We start from the raw sequence: 22,596 nt of genomic DNA on the forward strand, positions 1-22,596 counted from the left end.
CAGAAACTTGAAACTGTAAATTTGATTGATCACTAAGTAGTGGAGTTATGTGGACAGGACAGAGAGTTGGGGAAAAGAAATGTGTAGTTCCTAATGCTTAATTTTTTGTGGCCCCCCTTATAACTCCAGTTACAGCAAGTTGCCCCTCTAATTAAGGATCATCTGTAAAGTTCCTGGATTGGTTACTTAGCCAGCCTATAAAAAATTGGTATAAAGTCCTGGGGCTCTCAGTGTAATAGGCCAAAGGTACAATTGGTACTAAGTTTTCTCACAGTTCAGGAGAAGAGTTAGAAATGACCTCACAAAATCTGTCATGCACAATGAGTTAAATTGCTGTTTCAGCAGCTGGTTTATCAGCTTTGCTTACTAAGCAGTCACTCTTCCGATTTGATGAGATACTTGTGTATCGCTGACAACTCATGGATGAAAATTTGTTTGTATATGAGATAAGAGCTGTACTTACTCTGTTTTTTCACTTGTCAGGTCTCCTGCTGACTCGCCTTACTTTCTGTCAAGTCACCACAGTCAGGTAACACATTGAACTTGACTATTTTATTCTTTTGGGTGAGTTTGATGCATAACCAAACTTACACATGGACTGTTTCTCCATGAGCTCTCTGTTTCACCCTGCATAGCTCTGCCTTTACAGCTGGGTGCACTGTCTTGTTCCAGGTGCCTACTGCAGATCCTGAGCTGCACCGCAGGCACATAGAGCGCACCCGTCGGGAGGCCCAGCTGGCAGCACTGCAGTATGAAGAAGAAAGGATGAGAACAAAGCAGATCCAGAGAGAAGCTGTCCTTGACTTTGTTAAGGTACCTTCTTCTAGTACCTACTTGATGCTTCATCTTTTCTGTGCACCTTAATAAAAATTAATTGCCAAAGTCATTAACACTTATACTTTGCACTCTTGGGCATTGTGTGGCACTTTTATAAAGAAAACAGGACTAGCAGTTCCATTCAGTGCTGGTGCTGTAGCTTAAAGTAGGTAAAATGAGACCTTGGGAGGAAGCTGAAGAGATTTACCCAAAATATGATTGTTGGAAAGAGTTCTTTTTTTGCATAGTCCAGTTCATTCAATTTTTCATTTGCATAGATGTTACAGAATTGGTATAAGAAAGAAGGGGTCTTTATTTGAGAAGGGATAGAGGCAATGCAATTTTGAAGACAAATTTGGCAGAGAAGAAATAATTCACATATGCAAAAAGATAGTGTTGCCTAATAATTTTGGCATTTTATGATGCATAAATAAGTTGCCTCCAGGTAAAGCACCAGTGCTGTTTTGTTGTACATCACGTATTCTGTGGATGCTGCACCTTTGCTTTCTCTTTCACTATAGTCATTATAGTCTCCTGGTTACCATGCCACTTTTTTATATGTTAGATATCTTAAATTTATTTTACTTTTCACTGTTCTGGTGGCCTACCCAAATCTCACTATCACAAATTTAATAAATGTTGTAATTAGTATTTTAGGCTTACGATGGTCTGCATCAAGGAAAGGAATGTTATATTTTATTTATGTAATGCATTAAAAAAGTTTATGAAAAGGTTTTAGCTGCCTAAAGTTAGGCTTTTTATTAGCACCAACTAATCTCAGGCCCATGGCAGTGTTTTGTAGAAAAGCTGCTTTTATTAAAGATTCATCTTAGTCTTTTTAATTAACAACGTTTGATATTTTATATGTGTTTTGTTAATCAGTGAGCCTTTTGGGATGGTTTGGGGGTTTTTTTATTTGTTTTTCTTCTGTTGCCTTTGTTATTCATAAGCACTTTATTCTCAGCAGTTGAATTCCTCCCTTGGGTTATATTTTATTTTATTATGTATCATTAACATGTGAAAACAATGTGTTTTTCTGTTTTGTATAGAATGAAGGCTGGTTTTTTACTACTACTATCACTGAAGTTTCAGCTCAGTGGAAACCTGAAATTTCCCCAGTGCACGTTTTATTTAAAAACTAAGATTTCCTGTGTTTTAAAACACCTCTAAATTATATGGGTTTGTTCTGAGCTTTTGTTTCTCTCTCACACTTTTTTACATTGGTCTTTCATTTTTCCTTTTTTTTTCATCTATAGCAGAAAGCATCTTTAGGCCCTCAGAAGCAAAGTCCTCTGGATAGTGAGGTAAGAGGTCAATAATAGTATTACTAGTGATGTCATCACCTGAATTCTTAGCTCTGTCCATCAGAGGTTTTCCTGACTATGGAGCACTCTTCAGGACTTGAGTTCTGGCAGTTTTTTTACACTTACTGTTAAGCCTTGGGTTGTGGGTTGTTGTGGGGTTTTTTTGGTTATTTTTTTGTGGTTTGTTGTTTATGGGATGAGTCTAATATTTCCTTCTGTTCATGTAGGTTGCCTGCCTTAGTGTGTTTCTTGTATGTTTTCTATGTTCTATACAGAAAATAAATTTCATATTCCATTATAAGATTCTCCTTGCAAACAGTACTTTGTGCTTTCTAACAGGATTATTCAGACAAATTGTATTGTGTTACAGTCATCCTTCATGACTAGTTTTCTCCTCATTTCCTATCATCAGATCACTGGTTATTTCAGGAAGATTAGGCATGAGAATTTTGAGGACTCTAAAAAAAAAGAAACTTAGAAGTTTCATTCTAATGTAGTTTTATAATCAAAACCAGCAAGTCAGTAGGGAACACAATTCATACAAGGCTCAGTGTTCTAGAATATACACAGCTGAGCCAATGACATCTGTTTGCTCTCTGCATCAGATTTCTGCATAGTAATAACTCTTCCACTGCTTGCCATCCCCACTTTCCTCCAGGGAAAGATAAATTACTTGGCAGTGTTAATCAGATCAAAACTTTTATTAGTATAATGAATGTAAATAGTTCTTTAGCAGCATTTTCCACCTGACCCTTTTTGCTAGAAAATTATTGAAACATGGAATAACTGAAATGGGGTTTGCTCCTTTTCCTTCTTCATGTTCATCTGTTCTTAATTTATTCTTTTTAAGGGTCCTTTGTTCTACCACAGTAACAACTGTGGATACATAGTTGTTTGCTTAAGACAACACAGAAAGCAGAATATTTGATTCCTTAAATAATACAAACACAGTTTAATTCATGGGTCATGTGGCTATATATTCCTACACTTAAATATACTTGAATTTTTTTTTTAAACTCACAATGCAGTACATGTTCCAAAATGTCTGTCTGTTCACGTACTGTGTGTTTCTGACATTCTGTGTGTTGCTGACATTACTCCATCTCTCCCACCTCCCAGTGTCCCTTTCCATCCAGAAGGTCTCAGCATACTGATGATAGTGCCTTGTTAGTGGTAAGATCCTGCACGTAATGGCCTTTTTATGTGGCAGATTTTAGAGCATAGAAATAACATTATAATTGTCTCAGATTAGACCAACTATTTTAGAGCTAATCTAAATAGCATAAAACATGAGCATCTCTGAAATGTGGCTTATCTGTTGAGTAGCATGAATATGTTGATATTTGGACTGTCAGCCATTTGTTAATATAGCAATGCTTTTCCACAAAATAATTAAAGCTTACCTTTTCCTGAGAGCAGAAGAAAATGACTGATAGTGAAGAACAGCATCTAAAATTCAAGACTTGCCTCTATTTGTTCTGGTTCAATTACTTCTCCATTTATCTTGCTTCCTAATTGCTGTGTTCTTCAGTGTTAAATAAGCAATTCTAATGCTTTGAATACAGCCTTCTACTTTTAATTTGTATGCACCCTGCACATGGTAAGAAATACTTAGTGTCTTGATAACCATATCATAGCACATGGAGTAACTGCTCTTAGATGGCTAACAAATCATGAAATATTCCTCGTGGCTTTTTTTTTTTCAGTGAAGATGTCTTGAAAATCTATTTTGAACACTTATCAAAATTAAACATTTATATACTTCATGTTTTATGCTATTTATTCCTTTATGGCATCTTAGTTACGTAGCATAATAAAGAATATAATGTCATAATCCATGTATAGGGAAGGAAAATACACCTGATTTGCTTGCCTTGCATGACTGCATGCCTGAGATGTATTTTCTTAATCCATGTGCTTCCGTTATCTGCCTAAATTTTCTTTTGTCAGTGCTTTCAGGATATCTGTCTCCACAATGTGTTGGTAAAGATATTTACTGTCTCTTTATTCAGACTTTTTGGTTTTCCTGCTTTCATGTGACTAGCACTGTGTGGGAGAAATATAAAGCTCCTAATATTAGAGAGCTTGTGACCATGCATGTGCCTGTTTAGGGAAATCACAGTTAGCATACAAAAATGTGCATTCATGTTTAGATAATAAAAAATGGGCAAATAGCAGTGATTTGGTTTAAGTGTTGATATTCTGTTGTCAGTGAATTCGTCTTTGGAATGTATTTTACAGATGCCTCTAAGGACCCCATTTCAATTTGATTGTGTGATTCCATCAGTTTTGTAGTAATTTAATACATATGATTTTATATTACGTCACTTGGAATTTTCAGAAATTAGTTTTAATCTGGTTTTTGTCACCGTGTTTTTCCTTTATATCCTGAACCTTGTTACTTCCTTGCACTTCACAAAAAAATGGGCAGGGTGGTAGGGAAAGATTAAACTAGATTTGAAAGCAGTAATATTTCTGCTCATTTTGCTTTTGTTTCCTTCTTCTATTCAGCAGCACTAAACTATAACAGTGTATGAAATACTGCTGAAGTTTGAGCTGCAGCTCTGTTTTGTAGTGGAAATACTGTGTCTAATAATGGCATATGTCAGGGCAGCTGCTCCTGGAAGGCAATTACTGGAAATGGAACATTAAGCCCAGGCAATCTCATTAATTTGTAACATTTTTGTTTCCACAAATGTATTTTATATGATAGAAACTTGTTCTGTTACAAGGAAATGTTCATTAGTTTGCATCAAAAAAAAGTCTGTCAGAAGAGTTGAAATTGCTTTTACCTTTTTATATTCTGTTGCATTTAATTTGACATTTTTCCTGTCCTCATGGATTTGAAATTTAGCTAGATCTAATTTCTGAGGATGTTTTTTTCTTCCAAGGCATTGAGGAATTTCATATCAAAATATGTGTGCTAATGGCAGTTTTCAGTAGAAATTTTCCATTTACACAGTTTCTTCTCTGTCTTTTTCTCTGCATAAAGACTGCAAGTAGAAGTGTAAATTTTACCTTATAAAAATTCTGAACTTTGAAACTCACAGATATGTTTGGGTTTGGTTGGGTTTTTTTGTTTGGTGTTTGGGTTTGGTTGGGTTTTTTTGTTTTGTTTTTTTTAAAAAGAAAAAAGAAGTTCTACTAGATCTGCCACTGATTTTTGTATCTTATATGGTGTGGGAATTACACTTGGTGCCGAAGAAGGAGCATATTACATACAGATACAGTAAAAGATCTTTTGTTCAGCATTTGCCTCCTGACACCAGAACATTCTAGCACAGAGCAGCTCTTTTTCCTTTTGCACCAAATGATGTTTTCAGTTCAGAAGTAGGGAAAAGATTAAAAAGTAATAGGTCTAATATGTAGCTGGAAAGCAAGTGAGCTTTCTTTTATTTTTACTATTTCCCTGTTCTGTTACTGTTTTAACAAAAATTTTCTTGAAACCGAAATTTAGGTTGTGATTTTTTAAAATTTTATATCATATTTCTTTTGGTCTTCTGCTTGTTGTCTTTTATCACCAATTAGAATATAGTCATATTTCACAGGTTACTGTGATGGTTTCCTTCTCTTTGTAAAGAATTTCAGGACAGTCTGAACTCTCAGAATGCCTACCCATACTTTATGTGAATGTGAATAGTTCAGTTTAGTTTAAGGTTTCCTCTTACATACCTTTGATTTGGAGTTGTTTGAAGTACTTCATTGCACTCTGTGTTGGATTTGTGTTGACTTGTAATAGATAGGTTAACTAAAATGTTGCTGCAGAAATGTAACCACTGGCCTCTCTGAGGAAATGTGCTATATACCTCTAGGTTCTATGTTAGTCAAACCCTCCTGGCTGTTCTCACAAGGGCAGTCACATTCGTTTCCATTGCTCTTACTTGCTAAGATACTACCAAGGCTTCAAACTTGGCTAACGATTTCAGCCTTGATTGCTTAGGAATCTCATTTTTTCCCAGATATTTTTGTTTTCTCTCATACTGTCCCTGATAAAATATGTAATCTGGAAGGAAAAAAAACCCAAAACCATCCTCTTAAAAACTGCTGCTCAATTTTTCTGTTGTAAAGCCCCTGAAATATTTCATAAGCATCAGGCAGCTGGTGTGACCTCTTTTATAACCTTTGTGTCATTGCTGCCTTGTGCTCCCTTCACTGTGTTGTTTCTTTGTTTTGGTCTCAAACATGGCCTGAGGCCATCGTGTTACTATTGGCACATGGGATCCCTGAAACATTTTAAGTTAAAGCTTTTAGGCACTAGTGTTACAAATCGTAATGGTATGAGTAAAGTAAGCAGGACTTGAATTATGATAAGTTGTACCCTGGAGTTTTTTCTCAGACTCTTGGTATCCATGTGTGTATTCAAAGGTATAATAGTAAAATTCCCTTTAAATATCCTTATTTGGTTGCTGCAGAGTTCTGATTGAGCTCTGCTTTGGCAGTCCCTGTATCTGCACTTGTTTTTGACAGAGATTTCTCTTGACTTCAGTGCTAGACCTAGATGCCAAGAGTGGCACATGCAGTAGAGTGTAAATTTAAACTGCAACATCCTCGTTCCTTTTGTACTGCAGCTGCCTTTTCTTGACGTTCTTTGCTTCACTTCTTCCCTTCTTCCTTCTTTCTTTCCTTGCTGTCCTTGACAGAACGGCTTTGAGCCTCTCTTTGTGTTTGAGATTGACAATAACACCAATACCATTAAAAGAAGGCCAGGGACTTGCAAACAGGTGAAGAGCATGCAGTGTGTTGCTGTTGTGATTGTGCTACCCTGTGGTGTGCTGTGTTCCCCTTCCCTTCTGAGTACATGGGTTGTGACAGCTCCTTTTTAGTCTCCCTCAAGCTTGTTTTGCTCTTCTAATACAGGAAGGAGCAGTTACATTAATGTTACAGACCACCTACTTCTGTTTTATTTTCCTATTTCCATATACTAGCTAACGTTTTGCTTAAGTCAAATTATATTCTGAAACTCTTTTAAAAAAGAGAAACCCACAGTTTTTGTTCTGCTTTGCTGTGGAGGAAGAGGCTGTCTAGAGAATCTGCTGTGAAGTCTGCATAGGGCCTAAAGATGTTTGTGTTTAAGACTGCCCTGGGCATAACCTCTCTTTCTAATTCTTCCTGGCTGTACTGCTCTGAAGTGGCAGAATAGTTGCAAATCATTTTAAATATGAACACTCCCAAGTGTGTCGTTCACATATAATGTGAATGTGTAGATACAGATTAGGTGTTCTTTTCCTGTGCTGAACTGCCACTTCACTATATGAATGCTGTTTCAGAAAATACAGCTTCATTCTTGAGCCATTCCGTCCTCAGATGTTAATGTTTTCATGGTGGTTTCACTAAGACATAGGATTTGGCTTTCTAGATCCACCCATCAGTGACAGATTGGCATGCTAGAGCTCCTGTTCTGTGAAAATGAGAAGTTATTTATTTAGTTCATTATTATATTGGTTATAATTAAAATTAGGCTGTGCTTCATTTGTGACAACACTAAGTCTTCACCCTTACGTCTTCCCCAAGAGCTGGATTGCGCATGGAACATTGTTTAATTTGTCTGTAATTCACAAGGGTCAGCATTAGATATTTGTGGTAGTCACAAAGTGTATTCTTGAGCCTGTTAGGTGTGGGTTTCTCTGATTTTACAAAGTTGATAGGTATTTTTAGTAAGTTATTTTCTTAACATGCTTGAAGTGTTAAGAAATCTGTTTTGAACAGTGGCTCAGAATGAACTGTTGTAGGGTAAAATTTCCACTTGTCAGATGGCATAAATCTTGGATTAGGTGTTACTAAAAAAGCTTTTACCTCACTTACAGATCCTAATGTTCTTAACTGCTTTTGATGTCGCTGTGTTGTGTGTAAAAGAAACATCACATGTGCCAAGTCTATCAGCCAGAAAGTTCAGGAGGGTACAAAGGCTTTAACTCTAGTTCAGCAAGTTGTGTGTCTGTTGCCTGCTGTTTCTAAGAATATGATCACCTCTTCCTTTTTAACATGCCTACTGCATTCCACCCGTGTGCATGACCTGTCAGCCATTTGCTAACACTGCTCCTGCCTTCTCTTTCTTTCTGCATTCAGTCACTCTCAGGGTTGAATCAAGAAAGCTGTGCTACTGCCCTGCCTAGTGCCTCTACCTACAGTCCTGTCAAGGTATCTCTTGCTATTATCACTCACCAGTAAAGCCAACACAAACTCTTGGATCCACACATCTGTTTTAACAGGTGTTAGTCTGTCAGCTTCTAATCTAAAGTTCAGGTAGAGTATGAATCCGATTAAACTATAGTAGATATTACCTCATCATAGCTTTAGGCTGTGTCTACAGGAGAAATAAGCTACAAAAACATGGTAACCACTCTCTACTCTGAGGGGTTCTTGATTGTCTTTGATGTTGCTTTTTTTTTTAGTACAAGATTATTTAATCTTGACCAGTTGAGTTCATCAAGAGTATTATTCTTGTATTCTTTACTAGATTAGCTTTGAATACAGATAGCCTATATTTCTTTTTCATCTGTGGGAGCTGTTATACTGAATGCATTCCACACAAAAAATAATTAGTTTGTGTAAGCACTGCAATAAAACCACAGGGTGTTTCACTGGGGAGAATGAACAGGAGCTCTGCGTTAGCAAAAGTGTCAGAGGTGTTTCCTTGTCTGTGCTGCTGTAATGGAAGTTCTGCATGTTATTATGTTTTTCTGTGTCCTCTTTGCAAGTAATACTTTGAAAGTTTTGGTTGGAAAGAAGAGAAAGCAAAGATCTATCGTGGCAGGGGCAGTGCTATTTCATCATTCTTTTTCCTCAGAAAAAAACAATTGTGTCATTTCTGCAAAAGAAAAAAAAACTTCACTTTCTGCAGAGATGAGTTTTGGGGAGCAGCATACTGTTTTTCACATCTTTTGTTGTTTTTTGGTTTTTTTTTTCCCTAACACATATTTAGATGGATTGGGACCTTTTTTAAAATACAGCAACTTAAAACACAGTTACAGCTTTTCCAGATTAGGACCATTTATACTCATCTGCTTTTTTTTGTCCACAGAGTGATGACAGATCTACTATCTCACCTGGCTCACCTACCACGCAGACAGGTAACAAGGAAAGGAAGAAAAATTCCTGAAAAATAAGATGAAAATGTGTGTTTGCTTAGTTGCCTCTATGAATAGAAGGGAGCTTATGTTCCCATCTCTATATGTGTAGTTTTTGAGAGTTTACCCACTTATTTGGGTCCCCTTAGAAACACATGAGGGAAGAGATGAGAGGTAAATTATGTCCTCATAGTGTAGAGTTGGCTGTTCCAGGCCTTCATAGGGGCTTTGGCACACAGATGCATTAATCAGCAGTCAGAACAGTTGCTGGAATAAGTATGTGGAATGTGCTTTGCATGCAAGTGTCCTTGGTAGTGCCTTTTCCTGCTCTGTGCTTTTACCATGCATGGCTGTAATTTATTTTGTCATGATTATATTAAAATTTTTGTTTTGTTCTTTTTAATTACCACATTGCAGAACCCATTTCCTATTTAAACTCTAACCATTTCCTTCTTCCTCCTCTCCTTTCCTGTGCCTTTCCACATTTGTTTAGTCCACCTTTCCCCTCCATATCCTGGCCATGCAGCCCCACCTTCCTATAGAAACCCTTCCCAGCGACCTGAGAGTTTCCTTTACCGAACAGCTGTCAGGGATGAAGCAAACAAAGGTAGGTTATATAGCTCAGAAATTAGCTGGGTTTGCTACATTATGTTAACATCTGTATTACCTAGTTTTTGCACTGTTCTTGTTACTTCAAGACTACTTTCCCTTGGTAGACACATAGTATTAAATACTATGTGACTAAGCAAGTTTTTTCTTTAGAGCTGTCAAGTATTATTTTGTCATATTTGTGGAAATGTAGGAAATTATTCTTCCAGATCTTACACATAAAAAGTTTACAGCTAAAAAGATACCAAGGAAATTGCCACAAAAGTCTTCACCAACTGAGGAAGGCAGCTTGATAAATTTTGCTATGCAGTGCTAAAACGTGTTGCACAGCATCACATAACAAAATTTCAATTTCTGTAGGCAAAGACTGAACTTTTTCAACATGTTCCACACAGCAAAAATGTGTCCACCTTTGTGAATTATTACTTTCCAACAGAAGGGACAGAATCTAAGCAGAAGAGAAAATATTTTAAAGGGCACCTCGTTTAAATTAGTAGATCATTAGTTTTAATAATGGTCTAGTGAAAGAAACAGATTTGTAAAAAGGAATGCACTGTATCCACCCTGAAACCTTTTGTGTGTGTGTGTGTGTGTGTGTGGTAAAGCAGCAAAGGACCATCAGCTGAACCAGGCTTAGTGATTTCCTTTCCTTTGTGCTCCTTTTTTAGCTGTTACTTCATCTTCTACCCGTGCCTTGTCTCCTGCTAAGGATTCTGCAGACCCTAGAGTAAGAGAAAACTCCAAACAGCGACAGGAGGAGCTGGAGCTAATAGAGCAGCTGCGTAAGGTAAGTGCTGCCAGGAGCCAGCATGTAGACATCTTAATAAGTGCCTTGCTTGCACCCTGCTAAACCTGGCCTTGTGTTTTGGACAGATTTCACTGAACCCGTATGGTGCACAGTTGGCCAAAATTAAATGCCATTGTACTGTCTAAGTGGTTCTTCCAGATGGATGCAGTAGTGAAGTCAGCATCAAATTCTGTGGAATAAACTCTGCTGTCTCCTGATTTTTATCCTAGAACTCAGTTGCTCCTGGATTGTGGTCAACTCTGGGCACAGTGGTGTGAACAGCTTTCCTTGATCTTACTCAGAAAATGTCATGAGGATGGACAGAGTTGTAATGCAAGCACTCTGCCTCTTATAAAACGTTCTGCAGAAAGAAACAGTTTGAGGAAACCAGCTCTTACTGGTTTTTTGTGTCCGTGTTCTTTTTCCCCACAGAATATAGAATCGAGGTTGAAAGTGTCACTGCCCAGTGACCTGGGAGCAGCTCTCACTGATGGTGTCGTTCTGTGCCACTTGGCTAATCACGTGCGTCCCCGATCTGTTCCCAGCATCCATGTCCCTTCACCTGCTGTTGTAAGTATATGGTAATGATAGCACTTTATAGGTGTCCAAAGTTACATTCAACAAAGTCCTGCAATGCAGACAAATGCCAAATTGCAGATTTTCTTTTGTGAACATACATGACAAAAAGTAACCATCTGTTCTGTCTGGAAAAAAAGTCTGTAGTGTCATTAAAATTATATATTTGAGCTTGTTTCATTTAACTGAAAATACTTCTAACACAAATTGTAAGAAATATTACCTCTTTTAAGGTCTCCCTGTGTTAACTTGAAAGCTGGTGAAATAAGAGACCATTCAGCATGAAAACTGAAATAGGGCACTTCAAACGATCAAGAGGTCCATGATGTTCAAGAAAACAGCAGGGAAATACAACATTCTGTACACTGTTTAGGATTCCACTATACCACGTGGTGGAAACAGGCAGAGAAGCCAAGTTGGTTGGAAAGCAATTAGCATCATCTACTTCTGTTTAACATACAGGGAAAGCACTGCATTAGAGAACAGTCAAGAACTGTGAATAACAACAGGTTATTTACATAATAATCTGTTTTTGTGGAAGTCAAGGTTCACTGAAAATATTTAGGGTCATCTACTTAAAAGCAATATGGACAGGCAGACTGCTTGTTATGCACCTTTAAATTGGATGAATCAAGACCAAAAAAATGAAGATTGTTTCTAGGGGAAGAAGTTGAAACATGCATGTTGTGTTTGCTTTTCCTGATTCTGGAGTCAGTCTTTGTGTTGTTTGGAATTTGAACTGGCACTTGCAGGGCTGCCTACTGTATCATTGTGGTTCCTCTCCCCTGGGCTTAACGGGAGCAAGCAGATGTCCTCATTATTTTGAGAGCGATTGAACTGGACATGCCAGCATTTTAGGCAGATTATGGAATCATTAAGAGAAGAAACATACAGTACTCAGAAGACTTAGATCACTGAGGATGTCTTTTCAGTGGCCTGTTTTTATGTGCTGTTGAATATTCTACATTGGTATTTAAATCATGGCTATGTCATATAAATCCCAAGGAAGAGGCAGCCTTTGTCTGCATGGCTCCAGGAGCAGGAGGCATCATGTTGTTTCTCAGATTTTTGTATTCCCTCCCTCCTTTGGGAGAAAAAAGTCATTGCCAGCCATTAGCCTGCTTTCTTGGTGGGGAAACATGGCACATTGAGAGCACAGAGCAGAAATCCCACTACTTATGGAAAGCATTGAACCCCCAAAGGCTGCTGCCTGCTGCTACCTAAACTGTGGGTGGCTTGTTCAAAGCAGCAGGAAGCTTGAGTCCCTTTAACCAGAAAAGAATAAGCTTCAAGAACAGAAACAAGACAGAGCAGGTGCTGTGGTGTGGTTGTATAGAGGTAGGAAAGCTAAATGTAGAAAAAACCTTGCTTGGAGAAATGCCAGCAAGTGCAATTCAAACAGCTACATCAAACACATCTGCAAGAGGCTTACAAGCAGCAAGCTTCACTTCCAGTTTTCTTCCACAGTTTTCTGGTTTCATCTAGCCTTCATTTTTGTTCATCTCTTCATTAATTCAAATATGGTTTAATATTATCTATTTTTTATTGTAGTAATGCAGATTGCTTCATATCATAAAGTATTCTGAAATCACAGCATGTGTATTTTGTTCAAAATGTATTTTTTAAATTCTCATGTGTAGTCACTAAAAGCATTAGCCAGTTTTATATAACACCTATATAAATACGACCTAACATAGAATGGTCTTTTTTAAAAAACATCCAGCATTCATAAATTGGCTTTTCATAAAATAGCTTTGAAATTTGGGCTTGCTTTTCTCTAGAAAAGCAAATTTCAACAGGGCCTGCTTTGAATTAGGTAAGCTTATATCTCTTGAGTGTTTTTTGGCAAGGAGATGTATTAAGAGGTCTATTTAAATGAAAAGTAAAGATGTTTTTAAATCATGCTAATTAAGAACATTGTGCTTGCCTTCTTTACTTCTTTGCAGCCTAAACTTACAATGGCAAAATGCAGACGAAACGTGGAGAATTTCTTGGAAGCTTGCAGAAGGATTGGAGTGCCTCAGGTATATATTTCTGCTGTTCTGATACGTTTCTCTCAGGCACAGGCTTTTCTGATGCTTCTGGAAGTAAAAGATTCTTTAAAAGATTTGATGAAAACCAAGTGATTAAAAGTTTAGAAGGTCGAAGTATAACCTGTGTCTTGGAGTATAGACCAAATTAATCTTGCATTGTCTTCAGATGAAAATTAAGACAGATACAGTTTTATCTGATCAGATTCACTCAGATTCAAAACAGCTGATGCAGTTTGTTCCTAATCCTTTTGCTAAGTACCAATGGTAGAAATCTGTCTTTTGATATTTCTTGTCCCCTTCTGCAACTTGGAAGATCTAGGAGGTAGGAACATATACAACAGTCCATCTGAGTCCACTTAACCTGTTTTATGCTGTCCTGTCCTTTCCACTTACTTATTCAGCAGCTGTCACAGAACAAAGAATTTTAATACATAATGTTTTTCTTATTTTTTCTTCTAGTGCATTAAGTGATTTGATTTCTTATACTGTTAAGAATTAACGTTTCTCTTATAGGTGCTGTTTGCTTTCTTTTGTATTGTGAAAGGGAAAAGTAGACCCACTGACTCATTTCCCAGATATTTCTAAAACCAATGTTGAGTCATCATGCAGTAATTTCTGGTGTTTCCAGACAGCTTCACTTGCTGGCACTTGAGCTGTTGGGATTTTAGGATAGTGTATACATTAAGCTGCCTGGCAATTTCACATGACTCAGTAATGAATTGGTACTTTTGAGATCCTGCACTATTTTGATCTAAGACATTTCAGAGTTTTACTCCCAGCAGAACTGCACAATATAAATTTATCTGGAGCAAAATTTTTCAGTTTTGTCCCAGCTTCCCTATTTATAGCTTTCCTAAAAGTCAAGATGTAATTTTTATGGGATTGCAGTACAGAGCAGATCACTGAAATGACCCACATTTGAAAAAAAGTGAAAAAGCTTGCTTCCATGTGAAAGAGTTCAAGGAGAATGTCTCTGTCTACTGAAATACCCCCACCTGAACTCCAAAGTTCTACATCTCTACATTACATAACTGAGATGTGAACATGATATCTGTATGCAAGAGTGGCATGGTAACCCAGTATATTTTTCTCAAAAAGATGCCTGCAGGTATTTCCTTTCATTTACATTCTTATTACAAAAATAAAAGGCTTTTCAAAAGTATGGATCTATGTAGAAATACTTGCCTTCTCAGAGGAAGGTTACTATTAAGAAAATGCTAATTATGGGCACCACAGTGGAGCAGCTATTTCTGTAGGACTTTGCTTGTTAAAGTCTTTGCATCAAAAGATTGATATTGATATTGATCTGTACATCTACATCTCACTGATACACAGCAGTTCCCTGGGTGAAAGGGAAGGAAAAGATACACAGTGGGAGTAGTTACAGAACACTTAAATACTGATCAGTAATAGATATTTCTGCAGGATGCTGCATTCAAACATCAGTTACCCATAAATAGACCCTTGTGCTGTAGCTTTTATTAACTAAGATATGTATGGAGACTTAACTTAGGTAAGTAATAATGCCAACAGTATCTCAAACCTCTAGCCTCCTCATTTCTCCTGAAGGAGGCCTGTGTTAAGTGCTGATTCTCCCAACAAAGACTGTTACATGTTTAAGTTGTGCAGGTGACAGGCACCTCACTGAACACTAAGTATTTGCAGTGAGTGAGTTCTTTGCAATGGGTTTTTTGCTGATTCCTTTGAGAATTAACCAGCTGTGAATGTGTAGGTTATATCTGAGATGTCTAATGACTGCTTTGTGGATGTTGCTATGGCTAACTGACTGACCTTTTTTTTTCTGTCTGTTTTCCCTTCCTGCTCACACCCTCTGGACAGGACAATCTTTGTTCCCCTTCTGACATTCTTCAGCTAAACCTCAGCGTTAAAAGAACAGTTGAGACTCTTCTTTCCCTGGGGACAGATTCAGAAGAATCCAGTCTTGTCTCCCTTTCCATTCAGCTCTGGGGCTTTGTGGTGTTTTACTGTACTCTAATGCTAACGCTCTGTATGTTCTATCGCTGGGTCTTTTTTCTCTAGCTTCAGGACAGTGTTGCTGCTTCCTCCCTCCACTCTGGTGCTTGGGAAAGGACTTTGCTTTTTGTCAAGGCTGTGTGTATGAAGTGCTTTCTTTCCCACTGATGGGACAGAGATGATGAGTATGATGTGTAAACACACTGGTGCATGCACACAACCGTCTGGTACATGATTCACATTTGTATTTGCTGTCTCATATTTAGCAGATATAGTGCTTTTACAAGGTAGGAAGTGCTGTCCATGTGCTAGAGCAAGGGACTGAGGTTAGGATGTGTGGGTGCCTGCTGTAGTCTGCTGATGAGTGATGTAGCACTGGGAAATATATCTTGTCAGTTTGTACCCCAGTTTCCCTATTTGTATGATGGCAATTGCACCACTTTGGTAACTTGCTTGAGGATTATCTGATGAAAAATGATAAAGGAGGCAAAGTACTTTTTCCAATATTGGTGTTCTTGATGAGATCTAACAGTCTTAGGAGACATGGTCTGGTAAATTTTGTCCACTGGTGATTTTTTGTAAAGTTTTGTCACTGGTAATTTTTTCTTAACCTCAGTCCCTAATCCTACCTCTGAGAACATTTGATTTCTCATATTTGTAGACTGTGGTGTATTTACTGTGAGTTGGGATTTTTAGAATAACTGTCAGTGAATTCTGAGCTACTTGAGCTTCTTAACAGATGAAGCAGGAAATTTTCAGAGAAATTGAGTTCTTCAGCAGCTTTGGGAGAAAAGTTTTCTGGCAGAGAAGAAAAAAAATCTTTTAAGACTCTTTCAGAATTCCACAGAATGTCATAGCATTTTCCTGTGCTCTGGATAAAACTTAACAAAAACTTCTTCAGTTGCCACTTGATTGTGGGTGCCCCAGCCTATGCTTGTTCCGTGCTTATTTCCTTCTTCCTCTTACCCTGTAATTTCCAGAAACTTTTATATCATACAGTTGCAAAAATCTAAGTCCCAACTGCACAGATTACTCTTCACTATTTTACAAAACTCGAATAGTCTTCCATAAAGCTTCACAGCTTTTCAGCTCCCCAGGAAAAGCATCCTGGTACTTTAGTGCTTTAATGTCTCAGGGACACCTCAGAACTTAAGGGCATTCCCCATGGGATGTGTAAAAGACCATGTCTTCTCAGAGTGTAGATTGATTCAGGGAACTCTGCTCAGAGTCCAGTGACAGGTAAGTGTTAAGTAAAATGGCTGTTCCAAATGTGTTTTCAATAAACTTCTCTTATATCTGAAAATACAGTAAATGGCTTGTAAGGCCACTTGAAGTGGTGTTAGCATTCTGACGTTAACCTGGCAACAACTCTGAAGCACAGTCTAAGATACACAGGACTTTAGTTGCAAATGGGGTCACCACCAGTTAAAATGTGTTATGTATAAGTGGATCTCACAAGCTCTTGTAACACAAAGTATTTAACAAATGGTGTAGTAGAGGAGCTGGTGCCCTCTTTCCAAATCACACAAAGTGTTCTGTCCAATCAAAACATTGAGGAAAGAGGGGACCTTTGACAGGGGGAGATTGTTTTATTTTTAAATAAGCTATTTTTGCATTGCTTACTGTTATGAACTAAAATGAACTCCGTTCCTATATTTCCTAACTTCTTCTAATGAACACTGTGATAAAAGCTGCAAGGGGTTTTACACTAACAGTGCCTTCCAGTTCTTAAATTTTCTTTTTCATGCCTGTCTATGGTATGGAGTCATTCCAAAGCTTTTCCCCTTATCTATTTACATACTTAAGAAAAAAAAATGAGGCATATTCACTCAAGTTTACAAGTATTTTCTGAAAAAGCACAATTTTTAAAAAAAAACCATAGATTTGCTGGAAGAAAAATGTATTTCAGCCTGATCATATGGCTTACTGTGACAATTTCAGTCTGGGTTCATTTGTTTTCTCTGCACTGAGCTGTGCAGGAGGAGTGTTGGCTGCCAGTGTTTCTGCTGAAGGATTTCTTCAACAGCAAAAGGCAGTAAATATTCAAAAAGTGGAGAAATTCAGGTTGCTGTGGAAATAACGTGAAAAATAACCTTGGTAGCTCTGTAGGATGGGCAGACTTCAATTATTTTCTACAGAGAACTGTTGGACATGTATCCTGACCTGTGGCATGTATCCTGGCCAGGATAAGCCAAGGACTTGTGTAGAATGAGGCTTTAAATCCATCTTAGACTGAGACTGACAGAATTGTTAATAAACACTTTGAACCTCTTTTTGTATTTTGTGTATTACTGTTACTCCTAGGGTACTTCGGAGGTAACCTGCTAAGTGGGTGTGCTTCTGGAGGTTAAATTAACAGTAGTTAGACTCACACATGACTTAGGATGAATATTTGCCTATAAATACACTGTCAGTTTCTCATTGCCTTGAACAGGAGAAACAGCATTTTCTGTATTTATGGTCAAGGATATTTCAGTCATACGTAGAAGCAAGTCTTTCCCTTTTCATAAGACAACTCATGCTTCCTACTTTTTGTAGGGATTTTTGTAATGACAGAGATCAGAGTGCTTCGGATGGGCAGTGTGTCTCATGAGATGAAAATTGCTTTTAAGTATATTTCCTTTTAGACTTGTTGCACAGTTTTTAATTCCCTGATTTAAAGTAGGTCTTTCCTCACATGAAACAGGCTTGCTACATGAGGACTCCTTCCAAAAGGCAGTTGTGTTTTGGAAAGGAAGTCAAAGTTCCTTTCCTACTCTGTGTAGTAGCAAGGGCATTGTGTTGGAGCTGAGCTTTCCCCCTCCTTAAATTCATGTACTTTTGATTTCATAAGCTGCTGCCACACAGTTCAGTGTGGGCAGAGATAGAGGAGAATTTGATGTTCCCCTCTTCTCCCATGATCCTCTGTCGAATTCTTATTCGTAAGCTTTTTTTTTTATAAACACAAGGATTACCCTAAGGCCTCCTCCTTTGAATAGTCATGTTCAAGGTTTGTTACCCACAAGCAGAAATCTCATTTCATACCTGTGTGTGTGTGTGTGTGTGTGAGCTGTCCATAACATTTCATATTTCGGTCACCTTTTGCTTAATTTTTTTTTCTTTTCAGTTGTGTTTTTCATCCATTTTGTTTTTGTCTTTGTTTTGTTCCCTATTCAGGAGCAATTATGTTTGCCTCTACATATTTTAGAAGAGAAGGGTTTGACACAGGTAGCTGGGACTGTCCAGGCGCTCCTGGAGCTGGCACCCCCAAAGCAGCAGCAACTTCACCACTTGTCTGCTGTGTAAAGACCTCCAGGACCTTTTGGGTTACCTTGGCTAAGCAGAAGGACGTGAAGACTTTACTGCCCATGCAGTGCATCCAAACACACAGAGCTCTGTTCTGAGGAAATGAGTTTCCGTGATTCCTGACAGGAATGTTTTACGTCATTGCTCCATTTTTTTTGGAGATTGCAACAGTTTCCAGTAACATTCTTATTATCAATATTTTTGCCCCTTATTTAAAAGAAAAGGAAAAAAAAAAAAAAAAAAGAGTTCTCTGGGAGGAGGGCAGGGAATTCCAGTGGCTGGCTGGTGGAGCCAGCTGTAGCCTTGTAGACTGAAGACATGCGTGTGGAGTTTGGAAAGTAATTCCTAAGGAAACTTGTATGTTAAAAAAAAAGATGTTGCTGCAGTAGGCACATGATGAATTTAATTTCTTTCCTCCCGTTCAGGGTTCAAAGAAAGGGAATTCTTTGCCTCCAGACAACAGCTATTTCTATTATATATTTTAAAAATTGCAACACACAATCTTGACCTTAATCTCACACAAACCTGCAGTGTTTGATAACAGGGTCCCCTCATGCCCCTGTTAACTTGTGTTGGCATGTCCTCGTTTACTTAAAATTTGATGGAAAAAAAATTATTATTGTTTTTTTTCTCAAGGGAAAAAATACTGCTTGTTTTTTCCACAAGAAACATCCTAGTAAAAGATACTAAACCAGAACTGTTCAAATTATAGCAATCAGAATTCTTGATGGATTCACTTTGAGATTTAACAGGTTTTTATGTGAAAATTTTTCCAACAAAGTGAAGGGAGATTTCCTGCCTCCTCTCACCTCCCCCTGTGGTTGTGTAGGGATGTGTTTTATTAGAGGCAACCAAGAAGTTTTGCATTTTTTGTGAAAGCTGACCTGCAAAACAAAGCCTAGCTCTGTGTGCTCTGGTCCTAGTGTTGAGGCCAAGCTCACTACCAGATCAGTTCTAATGTGTTCTATTAAAAAAAAAAACAACCTTGCAAAATCCATTTCTCCACCCATGCAGTTTCTTTGTTAGGTTTTGGCCAATGTAAAGCATCCCAGAACATTTTGCTACCAGTACATGGTACATGGGATCTGAGACTAACTTCAGGCATCAGAGGTGTTGGACCTGGGGTTATATTTGAAGCAGAATACATTAAGAGGATATTATGGGGATAAAGGAAGGAGAAATGGGAATAAGCCAGCTAAAGGTCACTTTTGCTAAAGTAAGCTTGCCATGGGAGCACTGGGCAAGGACGAGGCTTTGCTGGATTTTCCCCCGTTTGATTTGCGTTTTTTTTTCCACTGTTTTGCTTCATGTATTTCTTTGAAGGTCCATTGTGGTGACTGTTGAATCCCTTACTTCACATAATTATTACAGTTGCTTCTTACTGGCATTGGGTGATCACCTTGCAAGTGGAGAACACCTGAAGGGTATTTGAAACCACAAAAATAAAGAGAAACCTTTTGTGCTGGGTAAGAGCCCTGAGCCCTTCAAAAAATGAAAATGCCTGTAACTTGCCTGTAGCTGTACCACAGAGGAACAGAGCAGCTCCATGCAGATGTATTTTACTTCTTAGTAGTTCTTGTGTTTCACTTGTTTTTGCTTGCAAGGGGTGTTGGTAATTCTTATAGGATTACATAAAAGTGTCTGAAGTCTCTGCTGTAGTTTGCTGAGTGAAGATTCTGACACTTGAAGCAAACAGTACACACCACAATGTTTCTTGCATGTTTGTCTCTGCACGTAGTTTGAAAGAGGGATGCACTGATACCATCTTAGTTTTTAACATTGGGTCACTTGTATCATTACAGGGGAATGTTAACTTTTTAATGTACCCTTAGTGGACCATATTTATATATTCCTGTTTTAAGAAAACCATTCCCTTCATGGAATTGTGAGGGTGTGTTGTTTGCTCCAGTCCACCTTCTAGCACTTGGGGAAAATGAAACTTAACGGTATTCAGGTTGGGTGGAAGTTTGATATTTCATTAATAGTAGTTTTTAGGAATTATTGGGGTGGGGAGTTGAGCCTGAACTGCAGGCCATGGCCGTTTCCTCTCGTGCCTGGGTAACAGCGCTGTTAACCTCTATGAGCAGTGGCTGCACACAGCAGCTGAGCTGGGCTGGTGGCATGTCCCCAGTGTCACCTACTGTGTCCTGTTCACTCTGGCAGTTTCAGTGCATGTGGTCATGCACGTTTGGCACTTATAATCCTGTGTCTTCATGCTGGCAAACTCTAAATCTTGACCCAGATGTTCAGGACAAAAATCCAAACCTGAAGTTTCATTATAAGGTTTATTTAATGTATTATACCAAAACCAACTTCAGTTCTGTTTTGCAAAATAATTTGGGATTTTTCAGTGTATTTCTGTGCAATTTTTGTTGTATCCCGTGAATAGAATATTTTAAAGAAAACATGTATAAAATCTTATGCTGTGTGTTAAAGAAAAGAGGCAATTGTCTTTCCTCTCTGGGGCATTTGTGTTGGAGGGTGTGGGAGGAATCCATCTGAGTGTTTTGTGCTTGCTGGTGTCTGTACAATGTTCTGTTGTGTCACTGTCCTCTCAAACCACACTGAGTCCTGAGCTGCCTTTGAGGCTCAGCAAGGTTACACACTCGAGATCGAGTGGCACAGACACTCGGTGGCATTTATGGCATTGAGGTGGTTGGGGCAAAACAGAGAAGGTTTGGGCCTCCCCCTTGTGGAGGGAGAGGCTTTCATAAATGCCCCAGGCTCAGTGGCATGATGAAAATCAAACAGAGATAACTCTACAGCACCCAGAACAGCTCTGTTGTTCTTGGTAGTGACACAATGGCAAATAGTATTTTAACCCTTTTATTGACTATAAATGGTTCTTTGAAAAAACATTTTAGAAACAGAGGACTTCTAAGCTGAATTTGGACATCTAAAAACTTGTATAGATATTGTGATGTTTTACAAAGCAATCTAATTTTGTTATTTCTGAAAACAGTGTAAACGTGTAATTAATAGAGTAAAGGATTTTAAAGCTTCATCCCATGCTGTATGTCTGTAAATACATTCCATAATTTCTAAGTCTGTTACATATAAATGTGTCTGAATATTATATACTTTATTTTAAATTGCCTGTATTCTGCCAGTAGTGTGAACTTCTAGCACATTGATAATATAAAAGGAAACCATGGGTAATTTGAAATAAAGTTTTAAAACTTACCACATTTCTTCCTGCTGCTTTCCTGTTGTCTCAATGAATGCTGTATCTTCCATGTCAGGTGTTAATGTCCCTTCCCCATCATCACAGTTGACAATTAATGGGCCTGGTTTGTTTCTCTGGTTTTCATAGTTAACCAGAGAGAAAAGTTTGAATGGCAGCATGGTTACAGTCCCCAGGCACTGGCTGTTCTGTCCCCACCATTCTGTCCTGCTTTTTTTTAGCTCAAAACATGTGCAGGGTTTTATGATCAAACTTGATTTCTTCCACCTGAACAGGTCACCTGTTAACACCCACCAGCTACAGAAAGTACTAGACCTAAACAAAATGTACCAAGTCAACAGTGCATGAAAGAGAAGAGGTGAAATGAGGAATGTAACTCGGGTGGTTGCTGTGAGGTGCTTTCTGCAGCAGGAGCCACGGTGCACAGGTGGGTGTCTGCACCCTCCTGTCCCTGCTCCTGCCAGCATGGGCTGGAGCCATCCCAGTTCCTACACCCTGTGAGGACTGGGAAGGCAGACATTGTGCTCATGGCTGATGTACCAGTGCCAGGATGCAAACAGCTTCTGGTTTCAAATAAGCAGAAGTGCCCTAGCAGCAATAAGAGCACTTTTAATGCAAGTTTGTCGGGAGTGTCTGAAATTTAAGTGCTCCCTTGACTGTCAACTCTGCCTCATAGTCGGGCACCAGCCCCACTCCTCCCATTCAAAGTTCTGAGCCAAAGGCTGTCTGGTTGCCATTTCAGTCATCCCACTTGAATTTACAGAGAGCCCAGGAGGCTTTGGATGGTTTGAGCTCTCCTGCGTGGGAGTGTCAGGAAGCAGCCAGCTCAGCCACAGGGCTGACTCTGTTTTGTGCACAGACCCGTGTGTGACTGACTGTCATGCCAAGAGAGAGGGCTCCCCTCTTGGTAAAAAAGCAGCAGGCTGCTCCCCAGCAGCTTCCCTCCCTGCCTGCTGCCTCA

General features: G+C 38.6%; 1 protein-coding gene across 9 annotated transcripts in view; it reads left to right on the forward strand.

Annotated features, from left to right (window-relative positions):
• The window catches only part of LRCH3 (leucine rich repeats and calponin homology domain containing 3), a 63,000-nt gene extending 41,545 nt beyond the window's left edge, over window positions 1–21,455 (forward strand). For 2 of the 9 annotated variants that reach the window (XM_030455847.1, XM_030455851.1), the window contains exons 11-20: window positions 484–529; window positions 673–813; window positions 2,073–2,120; window positions 3,240–3,293; window positions 9,142–9,190; window positions 9,681–9,794; window positions 10,465–10,583; window positions 11,016–11,153; window positions 13,106–13,183; window positions 18,323–21,455. In XM_030455847.1, coding sequence (XP_030311707.1) covers window positions 484–529; window positions 673–813; window positions 2,073–2,120; window positions 3,240–3,293; window positions 9,142–9,190; window positions 9,681–9,794; window positions 10,465–10,583; window positions 11,016–11,153; window positions 13,106–13,183; window positions 18,323–18,451 — 916 coding nt within the window. In that variant the 3' untranslated portion in view covers window positions 18,452–21,455. Of the gene's footprint in view, window positions 1–483; window positions 530–672; window positions 814–2,072; window positions 2,121–3,239; window positions 3,294–8,186; window positions 8,259–9,141; window positions 9,191–9,680; window positions 9,795–10,464; window positions 10,584–11,015; window positions 11,154–13,105; window positions 13,184–18,322 lie in introns of all 9 variants that reach the window. The other 7 variants (XM_030455854.1, XM_030455855.1, XM_030455848.1 and 4 more) reach the window with 7 other exon arrangements.
• The last annotated feature ends 1,141 nt before the right edge of the window (window positions 21,456–22,596 follow it).

The sequence above is a fragment of the Calypte anna genome, chromosome 9 (assembly GCF_003957555.1).
Source record: "Calypte anna isolate BGI_N300 chromosome 9, bCalAnn1_v1.p, whole genome shotgun sequence".
Taxonomy (NCBI): Eukaryota; Metazoa; Chordata; class Aves; order Apodiformes; family Trochilidae; genus Calypte; species Calypte anna.